Source organism: Physeter macrocephalus, chromosome 1, assembly GCF_002837175.3.
Source record: "Physeter macrocephalus isolate SW-GA chromosome 1, ASM283717v5, whole genome shotgun sequence".
Classification (NCBI taxonomy): domain Eukaryota; kingdom Metazoa; phylum Chordata; class Mammalia; order Artiodactyla; family Physeteridae; genus Physeter; species Physeter macrocephalus.
Genome location: NC_041214.2, coordinates 39,827,913 through 39,841,013, shown reverse-complemented (window position 1 = coordinate 39,841,013; position 13,101 = coordinate 39,827,913). Strand labels below are relative to the sequence as shown.

General features: G+C 49.7%; 2 protein-coding genes across 10 annotated transcripts in view; one reads left to right on the top strand and one right to left on the bottom strand.

Moving 5' to 3' along the window:
- Positions 1-9,917, top strand: part of TBC1D5 (TBC1 domain family member 5) — a 553,958-nt gene extending 544,041 nt beyond the window's left edge. For all 8 annotated transcript variants that reach the window (XM_055078836.1, XM_055078755.1, XM_055078770.1 and 5 more), the window contains 3 exons: positions 2,723-2,802; positions 3,609-3,743; positions 8,692-9,917. In XM_055078836.1, coding sequence (XP_054934811.1) covers positions 2,723-2,802; positions 3,609-3,743; positions 8,692-8,982 — 506 coding nt within the window. In that variant the 3' untranslated portion in view covers positions 8,983-9,917. The remainder of the gene's footprint in view (positions 1-2,722; positions 2,803-3,608; positions 3,744-8,691) is intronic.
- A 1,377-nt stretch (positions 9,918-11,294) lies between these two features.
- The window catches only part of PLCL2 (phospholipase C like 2), a 200,959-nt gene continuing 199,152 nt past the window's right edge, over positions 11,295-13,101 (bottom strand). For both annotated transcript variants that reach the window (XM_007108536.3, XM_028490169.2), the window contains exon 6: positions 11,295-12,141. In XM_007108536.3, coding sequence (XP_007108598.2) covers positions 11,962-12,141 — 180 coding nt within the window. In that variant the 3' untranslated portion in view covers positions 11,295-11,961. The remainder of the gene's footprint in view (positions 12,142-13,101) is intronic.

The window sequence follows — 13,101 nt, the reverse complement described above, 5'->3', positions numbered from 1 at the left end:
CCCCGCGCTTCCTCCAGCTGTCCCGGTGCCCCTGCATCCGCTGGCTGAGCTTCCTCCGGGGGCCTGGGAGCTCTCCCCTGCTGCCTCCGCCTCCACGGCCGGAGCTGGGGATCTGCCCCCTAGCGGCTCAGTGGGGCAGGGCCACAGCCCTGCCAAACTGCCCAGGCAGCCCTGGGCCCCGAGCTCTGCCTTAAAACTGACTCACTTTGTTATAAAGCAGAAACTAACACACCACTGTAAAGCAATTATACTCCAATAAAGATGTTGATTTAAAAAAAATTGCCTAGAAGATTTGAAAGAGAATTCCTCAAGTTAAAAAAAAATATCATTGAAATTTAAAATTCAATAAATATTTGATACAATAAGGCTAGGCTACTCTAACAAAAATATCCAACAATAATTCAATGCCTTAAAGGAGACTAAAGTTTACTTTCCTCCCACATAATAGTCTGAGGGAATGTTCAAGGTAAACGTTGAGCCTCTATTTCATTTGGCCATTCAGGGATACACTATCCTCCAGGTCCTTGTTTTCATCTATAGTTGGGGTAGTGAATTGTCATGGGTTCCAGATAGCTAGAAGGGAGTAGAGAGAATGGAGGAGTTATGAATAGGCCTTACATTTCCATCCTGGAAGTGGTATACTTCTATTCTGTTCATGTTTTATTGACAAGAACTTAGACCTAAGTGTGCTCCTTGGTAATTCCTCCTCTCACCCCTCCCCAGCCCACTGACCCCAGGCATACATTGTCCTACTTTCTGTAACCATAAATTACTTTGAATTTTCCAGAATTTTAAATAAATAAAATTATATGGTAAAAAAAAAAAAAAGAAAAAAGCCAAGCAGTCCTAAAAACAAAGGCAACCCTTCTCAGTCCTCCCAAAGACCCACAGAACTGCCTCTGGACAGTCTTCTGCAGTTGGTGGTCATTAATGTCATGTTGAGTGGATTTTATGGTGGGTTTTTTGTTGTTGTTTTTTTTTTAATTGAGAGAGAACAAATTGTTACAGGCTTTTAAGGAAACCAGAAACATTCGCTCTCTAATTATATCTATTATTCCATTCCCATTCATCTTGCTCTCTTGTTTTGAAGCAGGCCTTTCTATTAGCCAGAAACTCCAGTCACATTTTCTGAATAAGTTAAGGCTGCTGTTTTTCTGCTACTGTCTGTAAGAGGACTTGTCAGTATGGTCTGTAGATTTATTCTTAGCGAAGGTTCTAATAAACTGGCTGGACTCATGTTGATAGTACCAGTCTTCACCTTGCCCCTTGCTGGAACTACTTTTTGGAAGTATTGAGGATAGCAGTGTTCTGCAGTGCAGGTTCCAAGGATGTTTTTCCATGTTTGTTCAGTTGGTTGGTCGGTCAGTCAGTACTTACCGTGCACCTGAAATGTGCCAGCCATTCTGCTGAGGGCTGGGGATGTAGTCCTGAACCAGACCCTACTGGGGGTGATGGACCACAGATAAGCCAGCAGACGCCTGTGCTAACGTCGGGTGTGACAGGGCTTATTGTCAAGGCAGTAGAAGAGCTGGTGGGGGGAGACCAGAGGGTGGCCTGGGCCGCTTGGCTCTGCCCCAAGGAGGCCGCAGGGGAGCCGAGGGTGGACCCCTGAGGGGAGCCGTCGGCAGGGCTCTGGGGACAGAGCCTCCAGGCCCCGGGGCAGGCAGGATGCCGGCCCCACCTCTCCCACCGCGGGCCGCGGGGGTAGGCACAGAGCAGAGGACCCCCGCTCAGAGCCTGGGCCAGCTTGGCGGAGTGAATGACTGAGAACTGGCTTGTGAGGCCTTGTAAGTAGGGTATTGTTAAGGGCCAGGAAATAAGGAAGCAGGTGTTAATGGAGGGTGAGCCTGCTTACTGCAGCGATTCTCAATGTGGTGCCTGGATGGTATCTTCGTAAAAACGTGTTTCAATTCCCCCCACCCCACCCGCCAACACAGTCTCCTGCGTAGCGCTGGGGAGGGGGCTTCCACTCCTGCGCTCCCCCAAGAATCCCCTCCTCGGAAGCCACAGTCCCCAGCAGGGCTGGGTGCATCCCTCAGGTGTGCGGTGGGGAAGGCCAAGGTCCCCTGATTGCTGAAGCTCTTGGTGGGCAGCTCAGCTTGGCGAGTCCTCAGATCAGGTCTGGCTGAAGGCCTCTCCAGCAGAGGCCAAGCCTCCTGCAGGGCATAGGGAAGCAGTTCCTGTGAAGACCCTGGGTTAAGTGTTGCTGACTCCGTGAGCTTGTTCTTTTATTTTTAACATTATGTTGAATTGACAACATACCGTACTGTTTACATTTTTTAAAGATGGTGTCTTTAATGTACGTCACCTGGGAGGACCTGGTCTTTATTTAGCGAGAGGGGTGAGATAACAGCATTGAACTCTGAGAAGTGTAGGAAGCCCAGCGGAAACGCCTCCTCCCAGATGCTGGATGAACGCTCCACGCTGTTCACCATGTCGTAGGTCAGCAAGGGGTGCCCTGGGCCCTCTGGAGGAGTAAGACACGTCTGTCACCGTGAGAGCGCATCCGTGGGATGTTGGGGGAGGCTGTGTGTAGCAGGCTCGGTGCCCCTGCGCTGTGCCCGGCACCTGCCCCATCTCTAGATGGGCAGAGCGTCCTTGGTGGGAAGAGTTGCTGTGAAACTTGGCAGAAGCCTTCCCCAGCGTGTCTGAAGTGATGGTGTGACAGCAGGTAAGTTACACTCAGGGCACTAGTTACAAAATGTCATTCTTCTATTTTCAGTAAATATTCAAGAAGTGATACTACAAGAAAATTTGGAAAAAGAAGATCAAATTCTGGTTTCCCTGGCAGGACTAAAGCAGGTATGTCCGTTGCTCTGACTTTGTGTCGCACAGGCCACCCTTTCAGTGCCTGTTGGGGAGGGCACCAGGGCATGGACACCGTGACATCAGAGCCAGTGTCCCCTGGCCCTGCGTTTCCTCCCAGACAGACCCCTCCTGACCGCACCTGTCCACGCCCCTTGCTCCGCCCAACAGTTATGTCTGACTAGCCTGCAGCCCAGACTGGCTTCTCATTTCCCACCGCTGCCCCTTCCTCTTAGCAAAGCTGTTCTGTTTGCCCCTCATCGAAGACGCTGTGGTGTGTGGGGTCCAGCTCGCGTCCAGTCACTCACCACGAATGTCCTGGGAGCACAGGCGTAAACGATCACCTCCTGTAACAGGCCTCAGCCCCTCAAGGGCCGTGGTGACTCAACCCGTGAAGGACCAAGTGGAACAGAGATGTGGGTGAAGACACGCGGCCTGCGCTATTAGCCCTCAGCTGGGGTGGGCCCCTTCAGAGGCTGAGGGCTGTTCCGTGGAGCCGGGTGTGAGGGCACGTGGTGCTTCCTGCTCTAGGATAACCACCAAGGGCGTGACAGCCCGTCTGCCCCTCTGAGAACCTGGCCATTCAGGCTGTGACATCTTCCTTGGTCATTTGTAAGTCAGTGGTTTTGATATAGAGCTGGATTTTTTCTCCTGTTATTTCTTTCTTATGGTCATAAATTCATACCCACACTATCAAAGAACAGTCAATGACAAGTCTGATTCAGATGTGTTCGAGGTTTAGCTGACACTTAAAACCAAACTCATTCATCTTTCTCATGGATTTTCTTCTTCTTTGAAAACAGATCAAAGACATTCTAAAAGGTTCCCTGCGTTTCAACCAGAGCCAGCTGGAGGCCGAGGAGAACGAGCAGATCAGCATCTCAGATGACCACTACTGCTCCAGCGGCCAGGGTCACCTGCCCAGGGCCACCAAGCAGGTACAGGCGCTCTGAGAACACTGTCCCATAGCCTCAGACGGAAGGGGCGGGGGGATGCACACACGTTCAAATTATGGATAATACAAGCCCACCAAAGTTACTTCACGTGACCATGTGTGAAGTTCAGCTGTAAAAGACAAGTGACCTAAGCCAGGGGTGATGTACATAGCTGTGCAAGTTGTGTGCTCCAGTGCCCTGGGCAGTGCCCTTCAGAATAGACTAGTGTCTCCTGGAGTTGTGCAGTGCACAGCCTACACACCTGTATGCAGCAGCTTCGGCCTGAACTTCCTGCCAGTCCCACTGTGCAGTGTTAGAAAGCCGGATCTCTGCCTCAGTTGCCTTCAGCCGATGCCTCCATTCCCCTTTAGCACAAGAAGTACTGTCCATGCTTTCCTAATTTTTTAGGATTTTCAGGCCACATGTGGTCTCTGTCACATATCTGTTTTTGTATTTGGTGTGCTAGCTTGCTTGTTTCTACAGCCCTTTAAAATTTACAAAACAGAAACAGACTCACAGACTTGGAGAATAAACTTAGGTTTGTTACTGAGGGAAGAAGGTTGGGGGAGAGGGATAAGTTAGGAGTTTGGGGTTAACATATACATACTACTATATATAAAATAGATAACCAACAGGGACCTCCTGTATAGCACAGGGAACTCTGCTCAATATTCTGTAATAACCTAAATGGGAAAAGAATTTGAAAAAGAATAGATACATGTATATGTATAAATGAATCACTTTGCTGTATACCTGAAACTAACACAACATTGCTAATCAACTATACGCCAATATAAAATAAAAATTAAAAAAATATATGTGTATACATAAGCCATTCTCAGCTTGAGAGCCACACAAAAACAGGCCACAGGCTGGATTTGGCCCACGAGCTGTCATTTGCTGACCTGCGCTCTTGGCTGTCAACATGGTGTGTAATTTGTTCTAACACAGAATCCCAGAATTTTCCAGTTAGGAAGGATCGAAGAAACACCTGCTCATTTTACCAGTGAGAAATTGTTTTCTGAACCCCTGTCCCAGTTCAGTCAGCTTCCAGCTCCACCACGCTGCCTCCCAGCATGTGATCTGATGGGACTAAACATTCCTAATATTCTTTTTAAAATGGTGTGCAGAGTTTCATCTTGAAAATCTCCCATTAGCTCTCATCTAAGTTACTTTCTCAAAAACTAGCATCCAGATGCTTGTAAATTATATATTTTTTATGATTTTAAAGAAGCAAAATGACATTTTAGAATGGGACTTATTCAGTTTTAAGACTACTCCTCCAGAAGAGAACCCTGTGTGGTCCGTTTCATCCAGCTTTAGAAGGGAATTTTCAGAGAGCATTTTGAGTCTGCATTTTAAAGCCACATGAATCCAACAGTAACATTGCAAGCTTACCTCGATTAGTTCCTCCAGATTCCCCTTCCATGCCCAGACGTTTAATTTTCAATAATTATTTATTTATTCACATATTATTGAGCTTAGGCCCACCCCCCAACCATTTTTATTCGACAATTTTATTTTAAAATTTAGCGTGATTTTTTTTTTTTAGTTGAATGTCTAAAAATACTACAGAAAAAGAGCTTTGAAGAACACTAACAAATTCGCTAATTGAAAACTTCTTGAGTATACTTTGTAATCGTCCTTCCCAGTTTTCAGATTTGTAAAAACCTACCAGTTGCCAGCGCTGCCCCAGCGGACCCAGTGCAGCCTCCACATGAGCTGGCCGTGAGCCGGGAAGGGGATGCAGTGCAATAGGCCCTCTTTCCCACAGAGAACTGGGCTCACCCCCGCTTGGGGCAGAGGGCTCAGTCCCCCTGCCAGTGCCCCTCCCCACCAGGGACTTAAAAGGGCTCTTCCTTTGTGGCAGTGCACGCACTCCACTCCCCCCTGGGAAGCTGGTGGAGATGTGGCTGTTCTTTCCCTCTGATTACACATCTTCTCTCGAGCCCTGCCAACAGCAGAGGGGAAATTGTATTCTTTTTTTCTCTTTTTAAATTAATTTATTTTTGGCTGTGTTGGGTCTTTGTTGCTGCACGTGGGCTTTCTCTAGCTGCGGCGAGTGGGGGCTACTCTTCGTTGTGGTGCGCAGGCTTCTCACTGCAGTGGCTTCTCTTGTTGCGGGGCACGGGCTCCAAGCGCACGGGCTTCGGTAGTTGTGGTGCTTAGGCTCAGTAGTTGTGGCTCGCGGGCTCTAGAGCACAGGCTCAGTAGTTGTGGCACGTGGGCTTAGTTGCTCTGCGGCATGTGGGATCTTCCCGGACCAGGGATCGAACCCGTGTCCCCTGCACTGGCAGGCAGATGGCGCCACCATCCAGGGAAGTCCTGGAAATTGTATCCTGTAGGGTGAAAAGAGCCTCATTCTGTCCCTCCCTTCCGCAGTCTGTCCTTCACACACTCCTTTGTGAATCTTTGGGAGGTTTGGGATGAACTTCACTCAAATCCACCACAGCAGAAGGAGGGACTTGGAGGACCCTTGATTCATCAGTCCATCAGCCCGTATCACCTGCCTCACCGGTCTTTGGTCCCATGTTTTTATCTGTGGTCCAGAACTGCGGGGGGCTAATGCAATAGCCACTAGCCACAGGTGTCTACTTAAAATTCAATTTAAATTCATCAGGATCAAAGAGAATTCAAAGTTAATTCAGTTCCTCAGTCACACTAGGTACCTCTCCAGTGCTCAGTATCCTCATGTGAGTAGGGCTACCTGCCTGGACAGCACAGGGAGGGGACATTTCACCAGCGTGGAGCATTCCTGTTGAACGGCACCTGCTTCCACTGCGATCCTAAATCGAGCTGGGCAACGGGGGCGGCGGGGCGGCAGGGCGGGGAAGGTGGCCGTCCTGGCCAGCTTTAGGCAAGACGGCCATGCTGAGAAACTTCTTATATCGTGTGACACACGCCTGTGTTTGGCAGAAAGAGAAGACCGACCTAGGAAATTACAAAGTTTCTGTGAAGGATAGAAACGGCACCAGGTAGTAGCTGAGATTGCTATGGAAATCCAGAGAGAAAGCTTACTTGGGTCTAGAAAAAAATTCTAGGTGGGAATCCAGAAGAATGGGGTCTTTTCATCTGCTTGTGACGTCGGCCAAGTCTCCAGGCCTCTGACCTGGGCTTCAGTTCTTGGTTCGTAAGATAATGGTGCAGTGGGGTAAGAAGAAAAGATGGTTGCAGAAGCCCTGGCAGTTCTAACGTGCCTGGTCTGGGCCAGTCATGGCTTTATCCGGAAACTAGGGGGAGGGTGGTGTCACTCACCGTTTATAACTTGACTCCACTGCTTTTCCAGAAACAAGCCAGATAATTAGTGATGGTAGGAACCATCTTTCCTTCTAGTCACAGGCTAAAACACGTTACAGGTGTTTCTCCTCTTCAAGTCCTGCCCATGTCCTCACTGTACGCTAAAGGCGGATGGGTTATCTTAGCATTTCTGCGGTAGAGACACCGCTCTGAAAATAGGACTGTCCTTGCTCACTCTGTTGTCAACCTCAGATAAGCTCCTGAGCGGGGTGGGAGGTCAAGGTTCTCGCGGCTTATAGCTCAGCACAGCAGTCACACGAACAAAGCATCTGCAGTCTGGAGGCCAAAACCAAGGCCTGACGTGCCCCCGCGGGCATGGACCTGGGGGGACACCCTCCCCTGAGGCCCCCTGGCCCTGACCACCTCACAGAGGGCAGTAATGGCATGAGAAAGGGCCATCTGCCTCAGCAGACTGCCCTAGTGCCATTGGGGATCACGCCCCCTTCTACTGCAGGGCCATGCGCTGCATGTCTTCCGTTTTGTAAGAATTGCTGTGTTGACAGGCTATAAACAGCTTTACAGCTTGAGCTGAAGAACCTTGAGGCCTGCTGTGTCTCAGCACTGGGATCTTTAATGCCATTCTGTTCCTGTTCTCCCATTGAATCTCTTAAAAGTAGTCAAATTGTCAGAGGGGGAGACGCCTGAGCCATTTTTTAGCCACTGGCCCACATGCCACTCAGGAGAACATGAAATTCAGAGGGGGCCTGTCAGTCACACCCAGATTCCCTGAGGAGTGTTGCTGACTCTCTGTCCAGGCTCTGCCCAAAGGCGGTCTTGGCCATGCCGGAGCCAGAGGTCCCTGGGGGCCTTCCAGCCAAGGGGCTCTGTACCCCCCTTAGACTAAAGGCCCTGCCCCAATTCCCCCCACCCCTCGGGGAGAGTAGGCGGGCAGGGCAGGCAGCAGGTGTGGCCACCGCATTGGCTTAGTTGGCCGTGGACAAGGGCTCTTCCTGCCAGGCTGGAACATCCTTGGTCAGACTGTGGCTTTACTTCCATCCCAGGGCTGGCAGGAGCTTCTCTGATCTTAACCCAAAACCTTGACCAGTGTCCTTGGATGTCAGCTGCTTTCGTTAAAAACAAAACACATAATTACTCAAAGAAAGGAAAATAATTGTAGAGTAAAGCCATCGCGTCTCTATACTTTTTGCAAAGGGCCATTCCGGGTTTCTGTGTCTGTAGAAGCTCCCAGCCTCCCGCATTGTCCCGGGAGACCCCCCCCCCCCCCGGCGCTCAGCCAGGATGAGCCGGCTGTGAGATGTGAGGAGGAGATGGAACACAATGGGCCCCCCCTGCAGCCCCCCTGCGGGCGGTAGTAGCATCACTGCAGATGGGGGGTGGGGGGCACACTGGGGAGCCAGCCTGTGGCCTCATAACCATCTGGGCACGTCACTCACTGCGTGGAGGCCACACCCGAGGGCGGGGGTGAGGATGGACACGCTGTCCTCACCCCACGCCCCCTCACGTGGGAAAGCTGGCGCCCCAGGAGGAGGGTAATGAGCAGGGCGGGGCCGCGGGCCATGTGCTCCGCTCCCCAGGCCCACAGCTCCCATCGGAGGGGCCTCCCTGTGTCTTTCCGGGGGGATCGTGGGGCCCCCGCCCTGCTCCGCGTCTCACCGTTTCTTCCCTCCCCCCCTGTGCTCTGACTCCTTCCCAGGCCCCTTCAGCAGCGCCGGGGCACAGGGAGAAAGGCGACGCGGACGACTTCATCCTCGTCTCCAAAGACGATGAAGGGGGCGGCGCCAGGGCGCCCCCGGTCGGCCCGGCTCAGGCCCCGCGGCCCCTCCGGAGCTTGGCCCGGCGCGCCCCGGTGTTCTCAGACCCGCTGACCGGCCCGGCCTCGGCCTCGGCCTCGGGCTCGTCCGGCAGCCCCAGCTCCAGCCCCGACGACGACAGCAGCAACAGCAAGGACTCGGGCTTCACCATCGTGAGCCCCCTGGACCTCTGACCGCCTCCCGGCCACCCCCGCAGCCCCGTGAAGACGCCAGCTTCTTCCCAGCGCGCACGTGGCCTTGGTGCAGCCCTTGAAACCTGCGGAGAGAAGCAGGGGGCCCGCTGAGCACGCCGGCAGACCTTCCCCAAAATGCAGACGGCTTTTCCCTGTAGCTCACCCGGCCCCGCCAGTAAGGTCCCTGGCATCACACTCACTGTCCAAAAAGACCAAACCACAGCTAGAATCACTGGCTCTGTCCTCTCCTCCCCAGCGAAGACGTTGTGGCCACTCCATCCGGTGTGTCTAGAAGGAAGAAGTGGGTTTCAAATCTTCCCTCCCCCAGCAGGCATAGGAAAACTGATAACAAGCAAACACTCTCTCTGGAAATCTGTATCTCAACCTATTTCATCCTTCATTCCTCCCTTGGGAAGCCATACAGTAGAGGCCAGGTGCAACCGAATGGACTAGAACTAGTGGATCCCAGGGCTGGAAGAAACCTCCCAGATAGTTCCAGTGCTCTTTAGGAACAGGGCCTAAACTTACCTGCGATACGGTTCCAGTTTTTTTCATTTGTTAAGGAATACATTTCTAAACCTCAGACCATATCAACTCTGGCCATCACTGTCCCTCCTTAAACAATTGTATTTCATTCTTTAGAAACTTTCATAGTCAGAAAAGAGGGTCACTTGGCCACGAATAAGCCATGACTGTGTGCTCTGCTGATTTGGGTCATCGTCTTAAAGGAAGGAGAGAGTGCTCCCTGGAGTGGGATCTAGACAAGCAGGAGAAACACTGCGACTTGGGGAACAACTCCCCAGCAAGTGCGCCTGCTTTTCTTCCTTTGCTTGGCTTATCCCTTTGAAGAGAGGGGTCAAAAGAAGGCTGACTTTCTTAGCATATGGAAACATGGAGCAAACCCTGGGCTGGGTCACTCCCCCCCCCCCCCCCCCCCCCCCCCGCGACAGACTTCGTCCCCCCCCCCCCCCCCCCCCCCCCCCCCCCCCCCCCCCCCCCCCCTCGGCTGGGTCACTCCCCCCCCCCCCCCCCCCCCCCCCCCCCCGCGACAGACTTCGTGACCTTGGGCACCGCATTTTATTGCTTTTGTCTGCAACATCTGCATCTGGGAAAGGACACGTCAGATGGCATGATCTCATAGACCCCTTCGGTTTTGAAGTTTTTTGATTCTAAAAGCCTATGTGAACCCTAGCCAATGACAGGTGCCTTGGTCTCAGAGCCATTTAAGTCACATATTAGATAATATCTGCCATTACTATAAATGTAGCATTTTTTTTCAATTTTATAATATTTTAAGTCATTTTTTATTATTTCTGGATTTTCACTGAATATTGCTATTTACTTGCCAGCTAAGTTCAAGGATTGCTAACAATAATCTAAATTACACATTTTATTTCTCAGTCTACAAATCTTTTAATTCTTTACTATTTTCTACATATTTTTGTTTTTGTTTTTTGTTTTTTCCAATGTAGAGTTAATTTCAGAGCTAAGAGCCTAAGCTGCTGGCTGGTTGCTGGCTGGTGTGAGCAGGAAACCACACTATTATTCAAGTAACAGAGGTTTAATTTTCTGACTGGAATGACATCGAGTGGAGACCAGTGGAGAGGTATACCTTAATTTAAGCACACTATCAGCAGGCAAATGACAAGAACTGGGAAAAGGAATTGTTTTGTAAAAGGATATTTCAGGGTCTGGGCATAAATAAATTCAATATATCAGCCTGAGCATTTCCCGAACTGTGAGGAAATAATGAGGCATCAAGTTGGGGATTCCACATAGTTATCTGGCTTACTTACCTGAGTCACTGAAAAGAATATGGACAAATGAAAAAGCAGTTATTGAAGGTTTAGAAAGTTTTTACCCTTCCAAAATTTGAGAGCAGTTTGGTTTGGGAGGAGCAGCAATTAGGCTTCAGTGTCCAGCAGGTTTTCTAAAATAGCATGAAGTTTCACTGATCTGGACAATAAAGTCTTGGATTAAAGACTCAGCTGGCCAGTGGAGCATGGCACCCGCTCCAGCCACTCCACCTGCCACTGGCTTATTGTCTGCACCATGTCCAGGCTCTCTCCCCTACGGCAGGAATCAACAGGCTGAGAAAGGGGGAAGAGGTGTCAGTTACTTTACAGACAGCTGCCACTGTGTAAAGTCATGGCTGCTGTATGTACTAAAAGCAAACTGTCAAGCCAGACAAGCAACTTATTTTTGACAAAGCTGTTCACCAAGTAACTGGCCACTCTTCTTAGGAGTAGAATATCTTGAACTGGAAATTTTAAAAAAGTTAAACTTTCATTAAATTCACGTTATTGGAGAAATATCATAAAATATCTTTTTAATGTGACCACTACTTAATACAATGAAAAACTATGTACAGTGTGTTGCTTCCAGGTTGGTTGCCTTTACATTGTGTACCCAGCAGGTGTCTCCAGCCAGGAGTGTCCGTCCAGCTGCAGTGCCCTTGAAACTAATGGCTCTCCAAGTTCAAGGCTACTTACATTCTCCTTTGTAACCATGGCTCAGCAGGCACGCCTCCAAAAACATCTGGAACCCAGAGACCCCAGCAATCATACATAAGTAAAACTTGTAGAGTCGGTTTTTCCCCGGTAAATACTAATTAGACCATACAATCCATCTGCGTCTTAAGACATTGTTTTCAGTTAGGAAAATGTCTGTTTCTCGCTGGAACTAGAGTGGCTAGTCTGTTGTTCACACTGGAACTGAGTTATGATGTCTTTGTGTACAAATATAGCATAGTTGGGCCAGGAAGAGAATTTCTTGTTAAAGAAGAGTTTATTTGCCTCCACACGCAGGGTTGCTACATACATTCACAGTTTTAATAGACGGCAATTAGCTATTCCAGTTGTGCTTTAAAATCCCCAATATTATTTTTCATTAGTGAGTGCAAAGCAAATGTCCCATCATCTGGCTACAATTGGTCCTAGAGTTATAAATTCTGTAATCAATCATCTCTAGAAGGTGCCCTCATTCTCCAGTTTCATCGTTTGCTTTTTCGGGTATGACTTCAAGGCTCCGGCGCGGCTTCTGGACGTCGGTGTTTTCTGTGCCTGGTTTATTGAGTCCACAGGAGACAGCCGCATAGTGGATCTGCTTCAGGTTCTCCACAGTCTCGTTCTTGGCGTATTTCAAGAGATCCGCTTGTCCCTGTGATAAAACATGCAGTCAGTTAGACATTGTGAGATGAGACATGACTTGTGGTTACAGTTTGACAATATAGGTCTTCCACTGAAATCGAAATATTTTGCTTCCACAAGAGGGCATATTTATTTCTGAACGGCACTGAATCCAAATAGGTCAATTTTAACAAAAAAACAAGTTTGTTTTCCCGGTTCCCAGCGCCAGACTCCAAGAGTGTGCTGCCTTTTCAGTCCTTTCCGTTTTCTGGGTACTTCATGTTTACACACAAGGCAGGGCTCTTGCTGAATGTCCAGGGTGATCTGCCCGCCACTCACCTGTGGTCGGGGCAGAGAGGCTGGAGCAGCCAGGAAAGGAATGACCATTGGCAGATGCAAAACACCAGAGCCAGTTACCAGCCGTTGTCAGCACTTGGCCAATCAACAAACTTACTGTCTGACCACAAAAGATGTCCTAGTTGTTAATACATTAAAAATATTTCAAATCACATCTGTTAGTGTTGTGCAGTTTTTGAATCCAAAATTAACAGTCAGTCACAATTCAGTGCTCTTATTGAGCTGAAACAGCAGGGATTCTGTATTTCAGTTAATTTTGTCAAAGCTTTCTTGCCAAAATATCAGAGAAAAACAGTAGCCTTCCTTCTGAGGTGAGTGGCCACAGAAACTCTCCTGCCCTCGGCCACCACCGTGCAGTGGCCACGTGGCCGATAGCCAGAGAGCAAAGACAGCCACCTGCTGTCCCCGGGGCCAGCGGACACCTTCCCAATTACACACAGTGGAGGGAAGAGAAAGAAGAGGACACTCACACCACTTTGGGAGTCTGAAAGAGGCACAAAAGCGTCAAATATTTTTTGTTTTCATGCAAATTGGAATGCAAGTTATGAGTGGTTGGACCTCAGCATGTCTGGGGCCCACGAGGACTTCCGGGCTGTTCTGGAGCCGAAGTCCCCAGTCCAGGAGGGCTCACCTG